We start from the raw sequence: 24,522 nt of genomic DNA on the forward strand, positions 1-24,522 counted from the left end.
TAAAGGCTCCGCACAACACCATCTGGGTCAATGTGTTGTTTATCATGCTGCCTTTAAGAAGTCTACAGAGTTGTCCTAGATCTACACAGATATGTTCAGTATATTCAGTGGTCTGAAACAGAGTTATGATACTCTTTAGTGTCTGCGTGGCGAGGGTGTAGGAATGCTGTATTATGTGCGTGGTACACAGTTATACTTTTGAATACATTTATAAGCATAAACAAAAGGCGATATTATTAGTTCAGATAACAAATATAAGTGTTGGGTAAATGAGAGCAATCTAGAAGCTGCACTCCGTTTCTTTTTTCATTTGGACACAACTATTACATATGACTCTTAAGGGAGGAGTATTGGGAAAAGTGTACAACCAAATAATAAACTGCCTGATTTATTTTAATTCTAAAGATTTGTTTTTCATTTTCCTCTCTTTTTGAAAAAAGAAAAGCTGGACCAGCCATTGTCTCAGTTCGGTGTCCAAGCATTTACCTTCATTTGTCATGTGACTAAAACTGGTGCCAAACATTGTTGCCTTAAACAGTACGTAGGGCTCTTTATGAGACATTTTCTCAGGCTAAAAAAATTAACAGATGTGCTGTAGAAAGTGGCATAGAAGAGACTTTATATCTTTGGAGTGTCATTTTGTATTGATGGCATTTATATGAAAACTTATTAATAAATATGGAACATGTGACATAGAAAAGCCCCTGGGAAATGGTTTTTCAAAACTACACTGTGCTAATGTAGGTTCTGCCAATGGATTTTGCTCTGGGAAGGCATTTAGATATACTACTCCCTTTGAAATCTTAGACCGCTACATAAAATCTGCATCTTCCAGGTACATTTACCTAAGGGAACGGAGGCACAAAAGGGAAAATTACTGATGGTAGGTTTCTACTGTGACTCAAAATCTACAGGAACTTTGGTCTTGTTTTGTATAATTGCGCAATGTTCTGACACATCTGGGGATTAGTTAACGTCTCTCTGTTGATGTGCAAGAATATTTTCCTGCATAGATAGTTATGGGCTACCACATAGAAAACCTACCTTCATATCAGTTAAACACTTAACGCTAAAATGAAAGGAAATCAGTTTGACGAAATCTGTACACCAGTTCTGAGGATGAATGTCATATTAGTTTGGAATGCCATGGAATGCAATTATTGATAAAGCATTATCTTAGAATATTTGGTTTATGATTAAGTTGTTTGTATTGTTAAGTGAAATGATATAGATGCTGGAAACAACTTTTATTTGCAAGGGTGATTACTTTTGGAACTACTTCTATACTGTATGATTTTTGTATTGTAACAGTAAGATAATTGCCCTTCAATAAGTCATTTATTGAAAAATATAAAGGCTAGACATTGAAGGCCCAGAACCATATTCAAAACTCAAAATGCATTTAACGTTTTTGAAATGGATGTTTGTTCAGATGTTTGGGTTTTTGTCAGTTTGAATGGTTAAATTCATACGGTTCTATTGCTGTTAATGGAATGGTCATTGGGGTTTTATTATTCAGTGCTTTAATTGTCATTAAGTCTCCCAGGTTTCCGTTTTCACAGGTATACTGCACATAATTGCAATTGGAAAATTATCTGCCTCCCAGCATGTGCTTTTAAAAAAAACATTAAATTGCAGAAATTAGATCTGCTAATGAATGTATTTCCATGCCGTTGGTCTTAGCGCGCGGATACAAAGTTAAAACAAGCATTTACAAAATACAAAAGGTTCCAATACCCTCCCAAAACTTGTGCTGTTGCAAATGCATTTGTCTGGGTTTTGGAGAGGTTAGCTAAGCATGTACACTAACATATGTTACATAAGATCACAGTGGTCCTCTTATTTGTGTCTGCTTGAACTTTATTGTAATCAAAATGATATGACATTGGCATCATACCATGTCTACCTGCATTATTATACGGGTCATCACGATAGTGCCAGCATTTTACCAGCAATTGCTAACATTGTGCTAGGGCAAGCAATTTGTCAGGGATTACCACTAATATGCCATGTCTACCATTTTTTCAGGAATTACCATCATTGTGCAAGAGTCAGCATGTTGGCAGAGATTGTCACTAATGTTTCTGGATCTGCTTGTTGCCAGGGATTACCATCAGTGTGCCAGGGTCAGCTTGCTTCCAGATATTAGCACCATTGTGCTAGAGCCAGTGTATGGCCAGTTATTACCACTGCTTGCTTGGGCCAACATTTTACCAGAAATGTCCACCAATGTGCAATGGCCAGCCAACCTGTTGGCTAGGATTACTACAAGTTTTCCAGGGTTAGCATATTGCCAGGGATTATCTTCCATCTCAATGTCTGCAGATTGCAAGGAATTACCACACCTGTGCCAGGTAAAGCATTTCACAGCTGGGGGAAGTTAGAAAAACATTCTATCCTCACAGTCACATACAGTGTTCAAACACACAGGTATGCAATCTGACATACGTGCATGCACTTTCCAACACATACAAACATGTACTTGCAAATACACAGACATACATAGGCACAGAAATGGCCACTTATGTACAGTTTAAGAGCTTATCTTTCTGCCGGACTCTGGGTGCAGTGCTTCTACGGCAGGCCTGTAGCTTCTTTCTTCTCTTAGTCTTCACAGCTCCTGATAAGCACACCCATGATGGTAATTAGGGATGGGAGCACCTTATGAGCCTTAGAGAAAAGGTGTCTAGAAGTAAGCAATTGTTCAGGGTGGAGCAGTAATTGAGAGCCAGACTGGGCCCAATTTGAAAGCTGGGTTGGGGGGTGAGGCAGAAATGCAGGAGGTGAGAGTGGGTGTTCCTTATCATGAGGGGGGGGGTCAAATAGGAGAGGAGGAAGTGGTTAGTAGAATGGGGGTGGGAGAGGGGAAGGGACAAACTGCCTGAATTGAGGGAGAAGCATAAGCTACAATGGAAATGGACTAGCAGAACACATTTAGAGCTGCACAGAAGGGTAAAGCCCCCAAATCATGTAATGATGCAATTATCGTTATATTCAACAAGAAGGGTAAACCCCCGAAATTTCCCGGATCTTATAGACCAATATCCCTACTAAATTGCGACAGCAAACTATACTCAAAGATACTAGCTAATCGAATTTCAAAAATCATAACTCCTTTAGTTTCGTTAGATCAACACGGATTTATCCCTAAACGCGGTACTGTGACGCATATAAATAAAGTTATTACCCTGCTGGATATAGCTCAGGCTGAAAAACGCGATTTAGCCTTAATATTACTAGACGCTGAGAAAGCGTTCGATCGTGTAGAATGGCAATATCTATGGGAGGTTATGAGAAAATCAGGTTTTTGTGATAATTTTTTAACTGCAATACAAGTACTATATACTGCTCCTAATGCAAGAATTGCTGCTGTAGGTCCGAAATCAGATATTATTAAAATTACAAGAGGGACGAGACAAGGATGTCCTCGCTCCCCACTTTTGTTTGCTTTATTTATTAATCCGTTATTAAATAGTTTTTCTAACAATCCCTTGATTAAACCATTTATTGCGCAAAATATACCGCATACAGTATTCGCATATGCGGATGATGTAGCTGTCATGACGATTAACCCCGTTGAGGCACTATTAGAGATTGAAAGGTTGGCCTCAGCTTTCGGATCGATATCAGGTTACAAATTAAACTCTGGGAAGACCCAAGTGTTATGCACTGAGAATTTGCGATTTAGTGACACCAGAGTTGTCTCTGAAGTTACATACCTTGGGATTTTAATTAAAACATCTATGAAAGACATTGTGGAAGTCAACTGTCGCAGTACGTACCAACATATTCAACAATCGTTAGACAGGTGGGGACGACTGCAACTATCAATCATAGGAAGAGGAAACATCATTAAGATGAGTGTTCTGTCTAAAGTTCTCTATATTTTTAGAGCTATACCTCTCGAATTTCCACCTCAATATATACAACAGCTACAATCAATATGCGCAAAATTTTTATGGTCTCCAGGGAAGCCTGGGAAGCCAGGGAAGTTGATTGATGACGCTCCCGGTTGAGAGAGGGGGACGGGCAATCCCTGACTTCCTGTTATATTTCTATGTATGCACTATACAAAGATTGCGATTGCTGTTAACGGGGGAACCGGTAGAGGATATGGCTGAAGCACGTTCTATATTTTATTTAATGTTGGGAACATATAGCAGACGTAGTCTATTTAAAGAGCTGGAGGGCAACTACTACAAGAGAACTCGCTTTAAGGTAATGGAAGCTGCCTTTAAGGTTTGGAGAAAGATAAAAAGAATTAATAATATAGGGAAAGTATCATACTACACACCATTTAATGCAGAGAAAATACTACCCCCTGTTTTTCAAGATCGGTTAGTGTCAGATTGGACACATTTTGGGATTGTACGAATAGGAGACCTGTTTGAACTGGATGGATCAATAGTTACCTTTGAGAGTTTGTCTTTGAATTATCACTTGACTAGATCCTCCTTTTTTAAATATCTTCAATTAAGAGATTTTATTATTAGAAGACAGGTCAGCGGTGAGATTAACCCGATAGTAGAAGCAATCCGCAAAGGCGAGAAAATAGGGGTTTTGTATAAATTACTAATGGAATATAGACCTGACGATTTGCAGAAATGTAATTCGTATTGGCAAAATCAACTGGGTGAATCAAGTTTACAAATAAAGGATGCAATGGATATGTATAAGGATACTTATCTTTCGGCCAATTTGAAGGCTCAATTTTTTAAGACTATCTTTAGATTATATTATACACCAGAGCGTATGAGAAAGTGGGGCTCACAATATGATGGGAAATGTTTCCGATGCAAGTCGGATAATGCGGACATTATGCATATATTTTATAATTGTTGTAAATTGCATCAGTTTTTGATTCATATTGAAAATTTTCTATCTATGATTACACAGCTTAATGTAAAAATATCCCCAGCTATGATGCTCTTAGGTATAGGTGAAAATGTAACACAGGATCCTGATCTATATCGATTTAGATATTTGATATTTGTGACTATGACAATTGCTCGCCTTTGCATTGCTTCGGAATGGTTACAAGAAGAACCTCCCGCGTTTGAATTTTGGAGGGCGAAGTTATATCATATTTTTGAATTGGAATGGAGTTTGTATTCTTTGAAGGGGGTAGAAAAAGGCGACTGGGTATATTGATTTGGGGTGCAATTCAAGAATAATTGGAGAACTGAATATCTAGTACGGAATAGTATGTATGATGAGATATAAATACATTATTGTTTACTATGTGTTTATTATACTGTACTGATGCCTTGCCCCTACGGGGGAATAATAAAATTTTTTTTAAAAAAGGAAATGGACTAGCAGAGGGATTCGCTTTCCTCCACTACTGCATCTCCATGTGCATGGTGAGGTAAGCCTGCCTACTGACTCCTCACTTCACGGGCCAAAGGCCATGATTTCATCTCTCATAGTAACATAATCGGTTGTCGGAAGGCCTAGGGACATGCCGTCAGCTCTTTTCTACATTATCCTCAATAGGCTTCACATCAGTGCCGCTACAGTTATGCGGAAGCACTGAGGCAATATTTCCTAATAGCTAAACTACAAAATAAAACGGAGTGCACATTTGTCAGTTAAATTAAGTGGAAATATACTAATTACAGTTTCATTTTTTTCACAAAACTAAAAATAAATATAGGTAAATATTAGTTAAAATAAAAAAATGAATGAATACAGATGTAAATATCTGCACCATAAAACCATTAAACAGATAGCTTTGGTGGTAATACTATTTAAGTACAACTAGATAACGTTTCATCAGTGTTAAGCTTTTTGAGAAGATTCAGTACACACATTGGCAGTGCCTCAGAATCATAAAACTATTTATATTCAGATTATAACTTCAGAGTATGTGGTATTTACCAGTAGGCACTATGGGGGGTACTTAAAAGATCCCTCAGTTGCATTCATTGTAAATGCCCATCTGAAAGGGGCATTTACCTGCAGATTACTCACCTTAGAATTCTCCTCCGGCGCCAGACTGGGTCTGGAATTTTCAGCAGTACCCCTGCACGTCAGTAGAGGCCATTGTGCGACTCTGTGGAGATGTCGTCCACGTATGCGACATCACCGGAGTCCATATATGCCCCTCTTGGACACGCTGACATCAGTTTCTTCTTTTCCGTTCTTACAATGTGGATCCAGAGAAGCAGTTACCTCAGGCCGTTTCCAGCCTACTTTGACATTTTCATCATTCAAACCAGGTTGTTTTGCTGTTCAAACCTTGTGGGTCGTCCATGGACCTTCACTCCATTTGTATGTGGTGCTTGGGAGAGCACCATGACTCTGAATAGTGCGACTCCTGTTGCCTACTTCTACAGAAGGCGCTGCAGGTATGTCAGCTGAAGCTCCTTTTGGCATGGCTCTCATAGTCAGTGCAGTGTCCGTTTGAAGATCTAGTCCAGGAGCAGTTCCTGTGGAAGTCACTCTCCATCGTCATCCCATGATAAGCCTTGACGTAGGCGGTTGAAGCTGCGGCGTCCCCAAACTTCACGACTTAGAGAGTCCAACTTTCACGTATCCTCCCGCTTGCCGTTTGAGGACTCTGTGCACAAGTTCGCCCCGCTCTTCCCTGTCTACCCTGGAGCCGGGCGACTAGGACACAAAAGCTGGTATGTTATTGTTCTGTGCAGGGAAATGGCCTTTAAAATGCTGGCAGAGCCACGCATGCCGTTTCCCCACAAGCGCAACCATGCTTGCCATAACCATGCTTCTCCAGTATTAGGGGTGTCTTTCATAGATTCACATGCTTGAATATTCCCCGTCGTCGAAGTGGGAGTCCCACGGTAAATAAAATAGCAATAATGCTAAATATATATAAATATATATATAAACATAATATAAGATAAAGAAAGGAAATACAACTGAAAACCTCTAAAAATTATTCCTACATAGGAATGCAAGGTAAAGAGAAAAATCATTTGTAACACATTAGTGTCATTATGTTAGTCCAAATTACAGACAATCAGGCGCCAGCACCCTCTAGAACCTTCTCCTCAGAAGCTCAAGCCCTCAGATTTTCTACCGCACGTCGTGTGAAGGGAGTCTCCCTGATCTCTGCTCAGTTTTCAACTCTACTCATCTAGTTTCTAGTGTTTATCTCAACATGTCAAGTAAGAAGTCTTTATTCAGACCTTGCTCTTCTTGTGGGAAGCTGCGCCTTTTTGAAAAGGACCCCCACCAGAAGTGTATCTACTGTTTATACCCTGATCATGAGGCTGCCAGCTGCAAGTTCTGTAGAACCTTTTCTACTAAGACTCTTAAAGACCGAGAAGGCCGTCTTCTCCTTTGGCTGCAACGTCTTAGGGACAAGGATTCTGCACTGTCTGATGCAGAACGTTTACAATCTGGTCTTTCCACAGCAGCCTCTAAGCGTGGTAGTGTTCAGGAGTTTCCATCTCCTTTCCTCAAAAAGCCTAAATTGGCCTTGACTCTGGCTCCTGTGGTGTCTTCTGCCACTCCTACCACATCTACGCCCACGAGACGTGGCTCTCAGGCGTCTTCTGCAGCTTTTCGAGGTGTTTCCACGCCTCTTAAGGTTCCGCCGTCGACGGGAGCGTCTACGAGCGTTCCGACGACGAGAACAGCATTGCCTGCATCTTCGACGACGACGCTGACTACCACTTCAGCCTTCTCGTCGTCGACGACGGTATCGTCGACAGCCTACACATCGGCGAGGGTTTCGTTGTCGTCTACACCTGTTCCGTCGACGATTCCCATCTCCTCATCGACGAAGAAGAGACAATCCTCGGCGACGGCAGACCCGAAGAGATCGTCGTCGGCGACGACTCAGTCGACCAAGCTCTCGTCAACGAAGACACCGTCGACCACAGCCCCGTCGACGAAGACTCCGTCTACGGAGACTCTTCCAGCTTCGGCGACGGCCCCGTCGACGACTTCGTATACAGCGGATCGCCCGTCGACGACTCCGTCGACGAATACACCGTCGACGAAGACTACTCCAAAATTACCTTCGTCGACAGCCAAGTCAGTTTCGTCGGCGTTAACGACGACGGCACCGATTTCGTTTGCCTCTTTGCCGTTAGTGCCATTGAAGACTTCTGAACCTTCTCATTGTCGCACTGCGGTTCCCTTGCCAACAGATCTCTGATCCAGAGCCACAACCACCTTCTCCGATGTTTGCAACTACATCTGAGCATGACACGGACTCGGAGCATGAAGGGGACACTTTTGGGGTGGCACATAGTCCTTCTCATTTAATAATTAAATGTCAAGACTCTGATTCTGATGACGATGGAGACCAAGAGTCTCAGCAAGGAGAGCAGTTGGTCCAAGTTCCTATGGCTACCATTCCCTTAACCTTGATCTCTAATCTCCAACATATGCTGGACGATTACAATCGCCGTTTTCCAGCAACACCGCAGACCACACCTGTAGACCACACCTGTAGACCACACCTGTACAATCTCCTGCTCCTGTGTCACTACCTCCACCTTCTTTGCAGCCTGTCTTACCACCTACAACTTTGTCTCAAGTTCAGACGTCAATTCGAATCCATACCACTGTTTACCCGCAGGATGCGGATGATGAGGCGGTCCCGGAACGTGAGGACGGAGAGGTCCCTGACAACTCGGATGACGATGCAGGCGACCAGGATATTGCTGAATGGGATGATTATCGGGCACAGACGCCCTCTCCTCAGCCTGGGAACTCGGGTGAATCCCCACCTGTAGATATCGCCAGCTTCCGCCTTTTAATGAATAAAGCGGCTCAGCGTTTCAAATTACCACGATCACAACGCGAGGAGGACTGTTTTCTTTATGATTTTAAAGATAAACCTTATAAGCAGGTACACACAATCCCTATCATCGATTTCGTTTGGAAGGAGGGAATTAAACTCATGAATGCTCCTAACTCCTTACCTGCTCAGATACCGCGCCTTGAGAAAAAGTACAAGGCCCCAACTGGTTCTCCAGCTTGCCTGACTTCTCACCCCAAGCCGGACTCTGTGGTAACTCAGGCCGCACAGTGTAGAGCACGGAATCCAGCGTCCCAAATCAGCCCCTCCGGATAGAGAGGGTCGACGCTTAGATGCTATTGGCCGCAAGTTCTCAACGATGGCTTCAACATCTGTCCGGGCAGCCAATGCCTTAGCCATCTTAGGACGTTATGACCGGCAGATGTGGTCAGACATTGCAGATTTCATGGCACTCATACCTGATGCTTCCAAGGCTGATGCCCAACAGATTCTTCGCGATGGTCAGAGGGCATCGGAAGAAATGATCGACTGTGCAATCGATATTGCTAGCACAGGTTTCCGTCTGCTTGCAAGTGCGTCTGCACTCCGACGACAAGGCTGGCTGAAGTCCACCTCCTTCCGGCAGGAAGTCCAATCCAAAATACTGGACATGCCTTATGATGGGGAATCGCTATTCGGATCCCATATCGATGACGCCCTCGAGTCCATTAAGAAAGACACCGATACGGCAAAGTCTTTGGGCACGTTACAGTTTCGGAAGCAGTCCTTTCGAGGTGCGTGCGGACGCGGCACTTCTTCCAACGTTCGAGGTGGGCAACAATACTGCTCCTACAATCAGAGCGGCCAACGTTACACGCCCAATCAGCAGTCTCGTCAACAGCCCTCCAAACCATACAGAGGAAAGTCTTCCTATCGTGGATCCAATACAAAACGCCAATGACTTTTGTCACCCTCAAAGTGTTGGAGGACGAATTTCTCTGTTTTATTCTCAGTGGTCCTCGACACCTCGGACCGTTGGGTTTTGGACATTGTCAAACGGGGTCATTCCCTGGAGTTTGTAGAGATTCCTCCTTGCACGCCACCTCGTGGCCCGCCTCCTCCACATCTCGAGGAGCTTTACCATCAGGTCCGTCTTCTTGTTTTAAAAGGTGCAGTCGAAGTTGTCCCAAAACATCAAAGAGGAAAGGGTTTTTACTCTCGATTCTTCCTCATACTCAAGAAGACCGGAGATTGGCGCGACCCATTCTGGATTTGAGGGCTCTCAACCAGTTCCTAAAGTCACAATAGTTCCGTATGCTGACGTTACTGGAAATCCTGCGTCTTCTATCCAGCGAGGATTTCATGACCACCATAAACCTTCAAGAAGCATACTTTCATGTCCCAATAATCCAACACCATCGCCAGTACCTGCGTTTCAAGGTGGGACCAATGCATTTTCAATTCAAAGTTCTGCCCTACGGACTGCGATCAGCTCCTCGTGTGTTCACGAAGGTACTGGCCCCTCTGGTGGCTCACCTGCGTCTACAAGGAGTGCAAATCTTTCCATATCTAGACCATTGCCTGCTCAAACCTCAATGCCACCATCAGCTGGGTCAGGACACTCGCCTTTGCCAGCAAGTGTTTCAGTCTCTGGGGTTGACCATCAACGTCGAAAAGTCACAGTTTGCGCCTCTGCAAACCAAAACCTTTGTGGGAGTGGTCCTAGACACGCAGCTCTCAAAAGCGTTCGTCTCGAACGAGCGACGTCAGAAGATCCTTCGTCTGGTCTCCCTCATTCGAAGAAAACAGTCCGTTTCTGTTTGGACGTTAAAGTCCTTCTTGGGAATGGCTTCATCTTGTATCGCACTGATCCCAAATTGCAGGTTGCGCACCCGTCCCATTCAGGAAGAACTGGACTTACAGTGGCGTCAGGTCTCCGGGTCCTTCAACGACCTAGTTGCCGTCACAGCTCGCATGAGAAGGAGCCTGCTTTGGTGGGTGCAGCCCTCGAATCTGCAAAGGGGAATGTCCTTCCTCGTTCATGCTCCAGATCTTATGCTGGCGATGGACGCCTCCCTGGAGGGGTGGGGAGCTCATCTCCAGGGCTTATCCATCAAAGGCAAGTGGACGCCGACGCAACGCACGTGGCATATCAACAGGCTAGAATTGATGGCGATCTTCCTAGCGCTCAAGTCCTTCCTCCGGTTGTTCACGGGGAGTCAGTGCTAATCCAGACGGACAATACCACCAGTATGCACTACGTGAACAAACAGGGAGGGACCCAGTCTCCACATCTGTCCCGCTTGGCCCAGTCGATCTGGGATTGGGCTCTCCGCCATCACATCACCTTGACAGCTGTCCACCTTCCGGGCGTGTCCAACCTCCTGGCGGACTCTCTGAGCAGGTCCACTTCCTCGACACACGAATGGGAACTGCACCAACCGACTCTAGATCTTGTGTTTCGCCAGTGGGGTCACCCAGATCTAGACCTCTTTGCAACACCGGAGAATCGGAAATGCCCGTCTTATGCAAGTTGGCATCCCCACCCCGGGTCCTGCGGGAACGCCCTTTTGATCGACTGGTGCGATATATTCGCTTACGCTTTTCCGCCACTCCCATTAATACCGCGGGTACTGTGGAAAATGCGGAGGCAGCCCTGCCACATCCTGTTGATCGCACCTCGTTGGCCCAGGCAGGCATGGTTTTCGGAACTGCTTCTGCTGTCCCAGTGCGAGCCCATTCCTCTGCGTCCCCGTTCAGACCTCCTAACGATGGACAGGGGCCAAGTGTGCCATCCGGACCCCTCCACGCTACAATTGTGGGCATGGAACCTGAGCACCTTGAGTTCGCTGACTTGAACATATCCCAGGAATGCAGAGACATCCTAGCTCAAGCCAGGGCTCCGTCTACCGTCAAGACTTACAAACTCAAGTGGAAGCGATTCTGTCATTGGTGCGCCACAGCCAATATCCATCTCATCCATTCCACTCCTGAGCAGCTTCTTCCATTCTTCTTGAGCCTCGCTCAATCAGGGCTCTCTCATGCCAGGCTGAGAGTTTTCTTAGCTGGAATATCTCGTTTCCGACATGATGGCTCTTCTTCCCTCTGTTCATCATGGATCATATGTCAATTCTTCAAAGGGCTCTTCCGCAAGTTCCCACCTGTTCGGCGTCCTCCTCCATCTTGGCACCTCAATGTGGTACTATCTCAGCTTATGAAGTCACCATTTGAGCCTATCTATAAAGCGGATTTCAAATTCCTCACCTGGAAGGTTGCACTTCTTTTGGCTTTGACCTCATCTCGTCGAGTGAGCGACCTTCACGCTTTCACTATCAGGCCGCCTTATCTTCAGTTCAAACCTAACGGAGTGGCGCTCCGCACTAACCCCTCCTTCCTACCTAAAGTACCTACGGATTTTCATTTTTCACACGAGCCAGGAACCCCTGGCTTGTGTGGTGGAAGCATTTGGGGTGGATATTGTTAGCTACGCTGACGATACACAGCTGGTGTTCAAGCTCACACCCGACCGTAGGGAAGACGCAGGCAAATTCTCGAACTGCATGTCAGCAGTAGCGGTTTGGATGAATGACAACTGCCTGCGCCTTAACGGTGACAAAACTGAGCTGCTTGTGCTCGGGAGAATGCCATCCGCTTGGTCACGACTCTGGTGGCCTGATGAATTAGGGAGTCCCCCTATCCCAAAGGAGTCGGTAAGAAACCTTGGTGTAACTCTGGACTCCAGCCTCTCGTATATGACCCATGTCAACAAGGTCACAGGGAGGTGCTTTGGCCTACTGAAGGTTCTTCGTAAAGTCTTAGACCTTCTCCCCCCCCCGCAGCCAGAAAAACTATTGTCCATGCTATGGTGACTCCTCACCTGGATTATGGAAATGCCATGCTGATAGGACTTAATCAAAAGCCCTCTACCAACTGCAGTGCGTGCAGAATGCCGCCGCTCGCCTAGTATTAGGGCTCCCGCGTAGAGCCTCGGGGAAGTCAGCCCTGGCGAAACTCCATTGGCTCCCCATCAGGGAGCGAATAAAATTCAAAGTCCTCACCTTTGCGCATCGCATTGCCCAAGACAAAGGCCCGGACTACCTGAAAGACCTCCTTATCATTCATCGCCCAACCCGAAACCTCAGATCGTCTGGCGCGATGTTGTTTAAAACTCCTCGCATCCTCAGGGCCAGAATGGGCGGACGCTCATTTAGGTATCTGGCCTCCAAGCACTGGAATGCTCTCCAGCTGCATCTCAGGATGGAGCCGTCTGAAGTTAGCTTCCGGCAGAAACTAAAAACACACTTGTTTCCTACTCTGTAAGTCCTGTGGCCTGGCACCATCGGCCCCTTGGGCATTATATCAGCAGTTAGCGCGGGGACACACAGCTCGTTGTGTAGCCAGGCGCTTTACAAATGACTTATTATTAATATTATTATTATTTGAATGAACCTGTGTTCCTCAAGGCTTTCTTTCCGGACCCACAGTCTGCGGCGGAGCAGCGCTTGCATTCTTTGGACATCAAACGATGCCTTAAATTTTACATTGCCAGAACTGCCCCCTTCCGCAAGTCCGACCAACTGTTCATTGCCTACGGACGACTGCGCAAGGGACATCCAGTTTCCAAACCGACTATTGCCCGGTGGCTTTCTTCAGCCATTGCCTTCTGCCACCAACAAGCGGGCAAACCATTGCAGTCTTCAGTGAGGGCTCATTCTACGAGGGCGATGTCTTCATCCACCGCCTTGTTTGCAGGTGTGCCACTTCATCAGATCTGCCGTGCAGCGACATGGTCCAGCAGGCACACCTTCACCAAACATTACTGTTTGGATGCCATCAATGAAGCGGATACCGCAGTGGGACAGGCAGTGCTTCGCCATCTTTTTCAATAAGGTGAGCCTCTGTTCCCTACTCCTTGTGTTTCCTGTGATTGCTATGATGTGTTCTATGACTGTATTATTATTAGTACTGTCTTGATTTCTTCTTGCTATGCCTAGCAATCTCAGTTCTCGGAGGTTACTGCTTTCTATTCTATTCAAGCATGTGCATCTATGAAAGACACCCCTAATACTGGAGAAGAACAATTGTTACTTACCTGTAAACAGGTGGTTCTCCAGTATTGGTTTCTTTCATAGATTCACATGCGACCCACCCTTCTCCCCTCAGAGGCTCTCTTCTCCTCATACGCTCTTGGTTACTTTGTGCTACGAAAATCTGAGGGCTTGAGCTTCTGAGGAGAAGGTTCTAGAGGGTGCTGGCGCCTGATTGGCTGTAATTTGGGCTAACATAATGACACTAATGTGTTACAAATGATTTTAGGAATCATTTTTAGAGGTTTTCAGTTGTATTTCCTTTCTTTATCTTATATTATGTTTATATATATTTATATATATTTAGCATTATTGCTATTTTATTTACCGTGGGACTCCCACTTCGACGACGGGGAATATTCAAGCATGTGAATCTATGAAAGACACCAATACTGGAGAACCACCTGTTTACAGGTAAGTAACAATTGTTCATATGCCCAACCATGCATATGTCCTAACCATGCATATGTCCTAACCATGCATATGTCCTAACCATGCATATGCAGGGCTAAGGCAGGGCACGGTCTAGATGTGCAGATGGGTGGGCACAGGAAGAGGAAGGCTCGAAAGAGGACGCGGACTGATAAGTGGGGCTGGGTTTTGGGGGGGTTGGGGGTAGGTTTAGGGGTGGTGTTAGTTTTTAGGTCTCGGGGTTTGGGGTTGTTCATAGGGCAGGGGTCCAGTTTCTAGGGCTCAGCGCCGTGTGGGGGCTGGGGTGATTTTAGGGATGGGGTTGTTTTTAGGGCTCGAGGGATAGGGTTGTTAATAGGGCAGGGACCATGGTTTTAGGGCTCAGGGCGGGGAGGCGGTGTTGGGGTAGTTTAAGGTTTTAGGGGTGGGGTCGTTTTTTGGACTGGGGGGTCAGATTGTTTATTGGGCAGGGGCCAGGGTTTTAAGGCTATGGGCTGAGGTGTGATCTGTACCACAAATCCCTTTACCACTCATCCCCTTACCACACATCCCTTTGCCAAATGTGCCTTTACCATTCGTTGCACGGTTTAGCCATGCGTGCCTCTGTCATACAACCCTCTCTGCATGCCAACTTTAGGTCTTCACCTTTCCCTGCAGTGCCTTCGGGCCCCAGGGAGGTAAGAGGTGCCCCGACTCTGTCCACGCCGGCGGGTTTGGCCTCGGCTTGAGTTAGGCCCCCAGGTTTGATGTTCAAATCAGTCTATGTGCCAGTGCACAGCCCTTTGGGGTTTCCACCTTTGGCGCTTGTATCTGTTCAGTTGACCCCCGACGATGATGGTGCCGATCGACACTGTGCCACTTCCCCTTTTCTAACTTCGAAGCATTGCCAAATAAGCGCCAGTCAACGTAGAGTGCAGAGCAAATGGTGCCACCTCTCTCGGACACCATTCTTCCACTTTCTGTGGAGCCCACTAATATTTGTCCTTCTGAGGAACACTGTTTAGGAGGTAATGGGGATGAGTCAGGATTTCTGCAACCCATATCTAATGCTGCTCAGCCTCCTGTAGAGGATAGCTAGCTATCTGAACTGGGTGAATCTGGCGGATTAGTCTCTTTTCCAGCCTTGGGCCATCTTTCCCATCCTGTTCTTGCTACATTTGCATGTTCCTCTTTAGCTGATATGCTTATCCCCTAATTGGCGTTCTCCTTCAGGTCCAAACTGGGGTGGAGGCAGTGCTTCCTTATAGTGGCACACTATATGACATTTCATTGGGAGTTGGGCTAAGCCCAATACAGGGGAATGATCTATATCTCACAGACACGGTCCGGCCCCATGTGATATGGCCTGTCTCCTCCGGCACCCTGCTCCTCATAGTTTGGTGGTACCAGCTGCTATGCCCTCGTATGATATCGACTCTCTTCCTCATGTCCTGTCAGGCAGAGGTTCCAGGAGTCAGGACGCTTGTGGCAGGCATGCCTTCTCCTCCACAAGTTCTGCTTTGTGTTCCATTAATACGTCTTGCGTTTCTGAATGTTTTTCCCATATATTGTGGGATTCCTGGACACGTCTCTTGCCATCGCTTCTGCACAAAACACCCAAAGCGAGGATACCCAGTTAATCCATGATGGACAGCAAGCGGCTAAATTAAGGATTATATGTGGAATAAATACCACTGATTAGGTAGGTCAGTCCATGTATTCTTCAGTGGCGCTACGTCGTGCCTGGCTATGCACCTCCGCTTTTTCGAAGGCTGTTCAGACCAGTTTGCTAGACATGCCTTTTGATGACACCCACCTTTTTGGTGCTCATGCCGACTCTGCTTTGCTGCGTTTTTGTGACAGAGTGGAACGGAAACTTAGCGCTGCTGTTGCTCCTGTCTATCTACCTAAATCCAACCATTTCAGTTTGTGTGGGGGATATTGGTCCTTCATTCCTTTCTCTTTGGAGCATTCCACGGCGGTGTCCATGGTTATTCATCCCACCTACTGGTGACACCCTATTCATTGTGTTATTCCTGCTTCCTGAAGTTATTATTTGTATCCTTCTCACACTGTCAGTGAGAGAGAGGTTATGATTCTGCACTACTTACCAGAGCCACTTGTGGTCTGGAGTTTGATCTCTTACACACATCCTAACTGCTGGAACTTTTTATCCCAGCACTTCATGTTGATAAATACTGTTTAGTATCCCTTATAGGGACCTTTTCCTTTTCTCCCCAATGGGTAGTTTCTATATAGCTTGTTCAGTGTGATCCCTTTCTCGTGTATCTCTCGTTTCTCCTCAATTTATACAGGGAGCACCCTTTCTGCTACCCTACTTGTGTAATTCTAATTCGCCAGAGATGATACATTTCCACTGGAGCAGTATCACACGTGCCACAATTTCTACTGTTTGGCCCATGTTACTGGCCTGGCCATTATTTCCCGCTAGGACATTCTTTTCTCTGTGTCCTTCATTTCTTTAGTGATCTTCTCACTCTTCTTCAACAGGGTGTACTTTTAATGGACTACTCTAGTGTGGTTTCCTCCACATTCTTTATCTGTGTGGTAGTACTTAAGTGCTGACTTTTTTCTACCACCGGTTTCCCTGTCCTTGATATGACTTTTCCTGTCAGGAAATCTGTTGTACTCACTTATTGCCTACAAGTAAGTCTTTTTTCTTTATTGCTACAAGCACCTCCTTTTCGGAGTTCATAAACACGTGTGGCAACTAGATTATTTTTATTACTTGCAGTGACACTATTTGGTCACTTTTTGTGTGATAATGGCTCAACCATCTTTAGGTGAATTCCTTGTTACTTGAAACTGTTCCTAGAACATTATGGTTTCGTCCTCTTGGACTTTGTTTTCTTGTTGGCTTGCTTGTCCCCTTTGGCAACTGTCTATGTGGACAACTCTTTTAATTTTGTTCTATACAGTGTCCTAATAATCTACACTCAGGGGTTAGTCATTACACCTATGTGTTATCTTTTATTGCTGGGGTTTCTTCTTCATAAACAATATCTATCTCTGTTGTGTATTTTACTTCATTAACTCTAATCTGAATTTTCTTCACCCATGTACTGTGGTATAATCAGGGCTGTATGAGTGTTGCCTTTATACTTTCAGTGTGTTCTTTATTTGTGTGTTATGCTACATTTCATAAACAGGGCCTACGTTTAGCTTATTATCTTGCAGTGCCGTCTTTTCTTAGTCACTATGTATGCACTAGCTCTTCTTTCCACCTCTATTGGTTCTACGCATTGAATGATACCATTGGTATCGTTCTGTCTCTGGGACTTTTTTCTTAACGCAAGCGGCACGCTTGTCAGTACTTGTTTTTGTCTTCTCATTAATTTTTTTCCGGTGGGCCCATTCGTCCATGCACCCCCACTGTGGATCAATTCCGAGGCTCCTTTCTCGGTGTCTCTCAGGATAGGTTTTCCTCTGACCCTCCAAACCCCAGCTGCCCATGGGGTAGGTGCATGGGCCCATTTTCTACATGTTTTGCGGAGTACTTTTGCCTGACATACTGGTTTTCTAAGTTAAGGCCCTATAGCTGAGCGGCATTGGCTGTTACCTTTGGGTTCTCAAGTCATGGCCAACCATGGGTCAGAGTCCACCTTGGGAGCGACCTCGTATTGTACTTATTTTGAATATTGTCTGAAGAAACGTTTCTGTTCCTCACCATAGGTAACACTATTCCCATGCTTTTCACCGTGTTTATTACTTTGCTTCCCTGTGGTTCTTGCCACATTTCTTAAAAGTGTCCTGTCTCTTCTGTCTTATTTTAGACAGGCTAGTCTATTGAGGGATATTTAGTACGATCAGTTTGCAGACCCTCTGCCGGGAATCCGGGAATAGTAGTGCTTGGGTATGTATTCTAAGGTAAGGAATCTGCAGGTTGACATCTCTGCCAGATGAACAAGTTACTTAGCTTCGGTAATGCCTTATCTGATAGAGACATAGTCTATCCGCAGATTTCTTACTGACCCACCCGTCCTCCCTGTTCTGCGAACAGTTTCCATTTTACCTAAAAGATCCTTTCCTTGGTAATTGCATTCTGACCATTATGACTTCGTAATTGTTAATTCACAGAGATATTTATCTTTTATGGTACACTGTTTCCGCAGCCAGTTTCTATTCCGCATTTTTGGAGTGGTAAATAGTCGTATAAGAAACTGAGGTCAGCGCGTCTCGGAGAGGCTTACATGGACTCTTGTGATGTTACATACATGGACGGCGTTGGTACGGAGTCGCACAATGCTCCAGACTGACGTTTAGTGGTACTGTTGAAAAGGATTTCCATATCCGGTCAGGCACCTGGTGAAAATTCTAAGGTACGGAATCTGTGGCTAGACTGTCTCTACCAGATAAGGCGTTGACAAATGTAAGTAACTTACATTTCACACTGTTTTCTTAGTGACACATAAATCGTCATGAAATGTAACTTGAGAACAAGTTTTCAACTGCTCTTTCTTTTATTGTTGTTCATTGTCTTGAAAGTTAACAGTTAAACATATTTCCGAGACACCTCACTCCAGTATTCGAGATACGTGTTGTAGAATGCTCATACTTGTAATAACTTCCGACTTTTTTATGAAGGATAGATCGGAAGAGAACAATGGTATTATAGAGAAAAATAATTAAATTGCTGATATACTATGCATTGTATTGCTTTTTATTGAAAGAACATTAGTTCCACATGCTTTTGGACTATTTATGCAAGACCGTAGGCATCCATTCTTCATTTATCACACACACGCCCATGCCTTGGGGCCAGGAGTAGAGTTTTCTGTAGTCTGTTGTGTGCATCCTCAATACTTTTTTTAATCTTTTTTTTTTTTGAGCTACTAATTTTAGTTTGGAATATTTACAGCTTAGGCTGCCGTTTTCGTAGGAGCGGTTTTAAAGAGTGTGAGCCTGCATGCACCATATGGTGAACGGTGTGAACAAGTAAATAAATAAATAAATAAATAACAAGTTACTTAACTGTAATTATGGAGCCCCCAAGCCTCGTGGTGTATGTAGGTTACCACTCTGCCCTTCCTACCTTCTCTAACCTTAAATGTGCCTAGTTCGCCCTGTGGTGTTAGTTTCAGAGCTTGGGTCAAAGCTATCATAGTTGAATAGAACACGCTTTCCCAGGGAGTGGGCAGATAATGGAGTGTTGGGAAAAATAGAAAGGAGATTATGCTTACCTGTTTTAATGGTACATATCTATTAATGTAATGAATGTAAATAGAGACAGTGATCCATTTCACTTAATTTTTTTACCTGGGATACTTCAAAGAATGGTAACTTGCATACACCACAAGTCTTGGAATCCATAGTTACTGTTAAGTAACTTGTTCTTCACTTTCATAGGACAAACAAAGACTTCAACATCAGCATCGCAAAATAAGAGCTGTCAGCGGATAATGCATCCATTCCTTCCAATGGACAGTCATATTAATCATAGCAATGGGGGGCAGTCTCAGCAGCAGCTATATTCTCAACATTCTGAAGCTTTGAAAATGGACATTACTGTGCCTTCAAAACCTTTACAGCAGCAAGAACGGACCTCAAAAGATAATTTTAGACAACCCAGTCAGTATGATTTAAAAAACAAAGTTGTTTCTTTTGGTTCGGTGCGTTTTCCTGAGTCGCTGCTCCTTACTGATAAAAGGAGTACCATCTCAAATACTAATGGTAACACTGCAGCTACAGCTTGTATGGTGGTCACACAGGAGTTTGCCAATGCTGCTTCTATTGAGGGAAATATGTCTGTGGAAAACAGAGATGATAAAAAAACACACTTTCAGTCAAATGTTAGACAAGAGTCTCCAAGTCATAGTATTCTACAAGCAACTCTTTCAAACCGTGAAAAGATAAATGCAGTTTTTCAAAAAAATGGACACGTCTCCATAAACATTTCACCGGTCTCTACAGTAAGGTCCAACAATCTAACTGCTGATAAACCACACACTGAAACAAATGACCACAGTGTTCAAAGTGAAATGTGCGCTTCAACTTTTAAACATAACCATAAGGAGCAATTTCATACTTCTGCCACCATTAAGAGACAGTCCAACACAGGCCAAAGGATTGAGGAAGACAGTTGTGTTCACAGTGATGCATTCAATAAAACTAGAAATCAAAACTTCTTATTTCATGACAGTCATCTAAAGGACGAAACCACTGTACCAGATGATAAGCTGAACACCGTTGCTGATTATGGTAGTGTGACTGGTAATCAAAATAACGTTTTACCACTGGTAAACACGGAGACCAAACCATGTGGTACTTTGAGCACAACAACAGATTATCAGAACAAAGGCACAATACAAAGCAAATTACAGAAAAACCAAGAGACTGCCCATGTTTCAAATGAACTTTTTGCCAAGGATGAGAACACAAACCAGAAAGAGACGAATGAGTTACTCGCCAAACGCCAAACATCTAAGGGAATTGATTTGAGTCTGCCTTATTCTCCAGATGATATTACAGACAGCTATATTGACAGTTCTCAACATCAAGAAAGAATAAGACAAAAAATTAAAGAGGTACAAGAGCAGCAACCAGAAGTTAAGTCTGGATTTATTAGTTCTTTCTTAGATTTTCTAAAAGACGAACCAAAGCAACCATTTTCCCCTCCTCCTGCTAAAGAGCTTAATCAGACTAAGCGTCCATCTGCTCCAGTACTGAGGGCCCCCTTTTTACAACATGTGGCTTTTACAAATTTGCCATTGATGACTCCTGTTGCTCCTCTTGTTATTGAGAGTGCAGAAACTTCGAATAAAAAGGATAATGAGCTTAAGAAAAATTTGGAAAGAATACCTTCATTTTCTTCTGCTCGTGAAGATTCTGGAGGAAGTCGTTCTATGCGTAAGAGCATACCAACAGCATTGTCTGCTATAGAGGCTTCTTCTGAAAAAAAGAAAAAAGCAGGTAAAAGAAATCTGTTGAATACTTTTAACATTGTTAATGCAGTCTATTATCTTTTGACTTTTGGATAAACTGTTCCTGTTGAATAAAGGGCACTAGTCTAATTTTTTGTAGGACACGAGCCAACCATTATGAAAGGTAAGTTTTTTATGAACCTCTCATGTTGTCTAAAGCACTCATCTTGAGAGTTCAATTTAAGATCTTTAAAACTGATTAAGTGGCTGAAAAGATTAAGAACACCTGCAACAGTAATTGTAATTCATTTGCATCGTGCTCAAAAAAGAAATAGAAAAATAAACCCAGCTTTTAAAATATCACAAAAAAATTAAAGAATCGCATGCTCTTAAATTCTTATAATAAAAAGAAAAAAAGCAAACCAGTCTGTAAAATCGGTTTTCTGGAGAGCTGTGGAAAAATATTTCCCACCATAATTTGGTTGTGCGGCCCAAATGATAACACGCTTCTGAGATGTACTGGACAGCATAAAGAGATGGGTATGGTGTTTGGCCCAGCAATCTTTTCCTAAAGATGTGCATATGGGTTTGTACCACTGAAGTAGTCGTTGCAAAATCCTGCATCTGTCAAAACTTTACGTTTTGCAGCTGGTGGGAACTATTTTCCTGGCCCCTATCCCAAGTGTTCTGCTTCCTTTTTACAGGCTGCCAGTTGCTTAATACAAATAATTACTTGCAATATCGTCACAACAATCAGGGATATTGTAACTATGGGAATAAATATATTTGCTTATTATGGATCTCCGTGCTAATAATGCAAATGCTCTTTTTGTAGCCGTTGTCTGCATCCATGTAAGAGTTGTTAAACTCTGCCAACAGAACTATGACAGATCACTTTTAGGAGGCACTCTAAGCTACAATATTTAATCGCATCTCTACATTCTAACCAAAACTCCAAGCCATTGGTTCCAGATGTTGTCTTGTTTCAGGTAGCTCTTATTGTGTCTCTGGGTGTGACTCAAATGCTCAGCAAGGACACTTACTCCCTGCTCATCCAAGTATGCCTTACTACAAAAAGACTGCGCCAACGATCGCAATAAAAGTCTCATTCTACAAGAGTCATTTCCTGACGGGGTTCCTCTTGTTGATTGAGATATCTACAGGAAATTAAGACCGCACACAAAGGGTCATCACTTACCTCAAAGGGAAATACAGATGATCGGATGGAGGAGACATTCTATAGAATTTCTTATCCAACTGTGATGAGAGGGCATCTGATTTTCTTCAGTGGGAAATTGGCGTTCTGGTGGAACTCAGTATAACAATTTTTCATGAAGTAAGGAAGCATGTATTTTCCATTTTCCCAGATATCTTCATCGTATTTTCTTTTTTAAATGGGCTATGCCTTATATATATATATATATATATATATATATATATCTATATATATATATCTATATATATATCTATATATATATATCCTTCTTAAGATAATGTTGATGCAAGGCAAGTGAACGATTAATCTGCATCGGAATGGGAAAGTTTTCTGTTAAATAATTTGTCCTGCAAAAGAAAGTAAAATATCTGGTGACAATTTAAAAACCAAATCGGATTACAAGTGATCCAGGATGGCCTTTTGGACAGACCTTACCCGTTGCAAGAGTAAACTGTTCCTGTTACCTTGACTTATAGTTCTAGTTTTCAACATCTGTTAGGATTTACTCCTAGGACTGTGCTGGCAATCTGCCATGGCCAGTGTAAAATGCACCTCCTTGGTGTGAGAAAAGCGTTTCTAAAATACACTTGTTGCTGTTCCAGGACCCATCCTAAATGCGCTTTCCCAGATTCAGGCTAGCATGGTTCTGCTGACCACTCTATTTCACAGTAATTCCCCTGGGGATAGATTTTAGCTGTCACTTTCCTCTGCACCCCAACCTTTGTTATCTTGATAAGATGTCTGGTCTTCCGCTTTTTGGCCATGCTACAATCAAGGATGAGGATTCCGATGTAGTCTCCGAAGTAGTTGCCTTCGCTCTTATATATATAATTGGACGACGTAGTATGAGTGATGGCACTTCTGTTTTTGGCCCCATTTTTTTCAGTTTGCCAGAAAAGTGCATCACACTCTGTTCTGCAAACACAAATGTGGGTTTCTGTTGTCCTTTAGTATTCCCTTACCAGTATGTTCCTATGTCTGTATGTGAGATTGAACTCACATGTACGCTTTTTTTATGTTTTACAATGAAGGTCTCTTGCGCTGGTTCTTCATCCTTTTCCAGATTAGTCTGTTTAATCCCCACTAGTGTTCACCTTAAATATATTTTCCAAAGTTTCACTATTGTGTAGTTCTTGCATGTATTGATTGACTTGGTAGACGTGGTTCCTTACTTCTTTACATAAAGTAGTTCAGTTTTGATGTTTCGGGGAAGAGATAAATATCTTATAAGATAGCAGCTGTTTGTATTAATCTCAGCAACGTCTAGTTATTGTGGGCCACGCTCCATTCCATAATTTCTTTTCTCACTGTGCCAGAGGACCAACGTTTTTCAAATAAGCTGTTCTACTGCTCTAATAGGAACATCCCAGCCCAAACTGCCAGGCCATTTCCCATCTGAAGAGATAAGGGGACTTCAGTAGTGAGGTGTAGTTTAAGTAGTATGACATAGCAAGCATGGAACCCTCACCTGGGCATTTCTCTTACACTTGGCGTGTCTCACTGAAGCATACCATCAGATGATGAGTATAATGTTGAAATAATTACTCAAATTTGAATCCATCTTCACGCTGTGCCACTGCAGACGGGAACCTATTTAATGAAACATAGTCTTGATCTTGCTCCAGTGAGAACAGCTCAGTCCTAACTTCCAGGCCGTGAAGGAGGTTGGGGGGTTGATCACCATTCAGCATGCTGCACTTTCTCTTCCCCTCTTTCGTTAAGTGTGCAAGAAAGACAGTGGCAACAACCACACATATGAAAAATGATCAGTAAAAAAAAAAAAGTCTCATCCTCCCTATTTGTGAAGTCTGTGGGTGAAACTGTTTTTCCCTGTAGACGTTGCCCTGCAAAACTTGTATTTTTTTATTATGATAGTATGATTTTGATCGCATTCATTATTCAAGTGGGGTGGAGGTTGTTCCCCACAGGCATGGTTATTTAATGTTTATAGTGGTCGGTCAGATGTTGACAGCACGTTAAAGGTTGTATTGCTGCCATGTTTATTTTAATTAGTTTATTAAGTAGATGTTGCCTACCTGATTTATCTTGGTGAACTTGATTTATATGACCTCTATCCTGCTAAATCACAATTATTCTAGGTTCTGATTATTTCCATGTCTCACTCATAGAGGACTACCGCTTTTCTCTGTATTTAGCATCTCTACATCGCCTTTCAGAAAACTTGGACCTTGCATTGACCTGTTTGGTTCAGGTGTTTCTTTTCATTTTCTT

At 43.5% G+C, this 24,522-nt stretch overlaps 1 protein-coding gene across 3 annotated transcripts in view; it reads left to right on the forward strand.

Annotated features, from left to right (window-relative positions):
• Window positions 1–24,522, forward strand: part of QSER1 (glutamine and serine rich 1) — a 1,012,913-nt gene that overhangs the window by 380,243 nt on the left and 608,148 nt on the right. For 2 of the 3 annotated variants that reach the window (XR_013608715.1, XM_078680856.1), the window contains exon 5: window positions 19,561–21,123. The exons of the other annotated variant lie outside the window; for it this stretch is intronic. Coding sequence is in view for 1 of the 2 variants with exons in the window: in XM_078680856.1 (XP_078536982.1) it covers window positions 19,561–21,123 (1,563 nt within the window). In the remaining variant the exon portion in view is untranslated. The remainder of the gene's footprint in view (window positions 1–19,560; window positions 21,124–24,522) is intronic. 3 annotated transcript variants of the gene reach the window in all.

The sequence above is a fragment of the Lissotriton helveticus genome, chromosome 3_1 (genome assembly GCF_964261635.1).
Source record: "Lissotriton helveticus chromosome 3_1, aLisHel1.1, whole genome shotgun sequence".
In the NCBI taxonomy this organism is placed as follows: domain Eukaryota; kingdom Metazoa; phylum Chordata; class Amphibia; order Caudata; family Salamandridae; genus Lissotriton; species Lissotriton helveticus.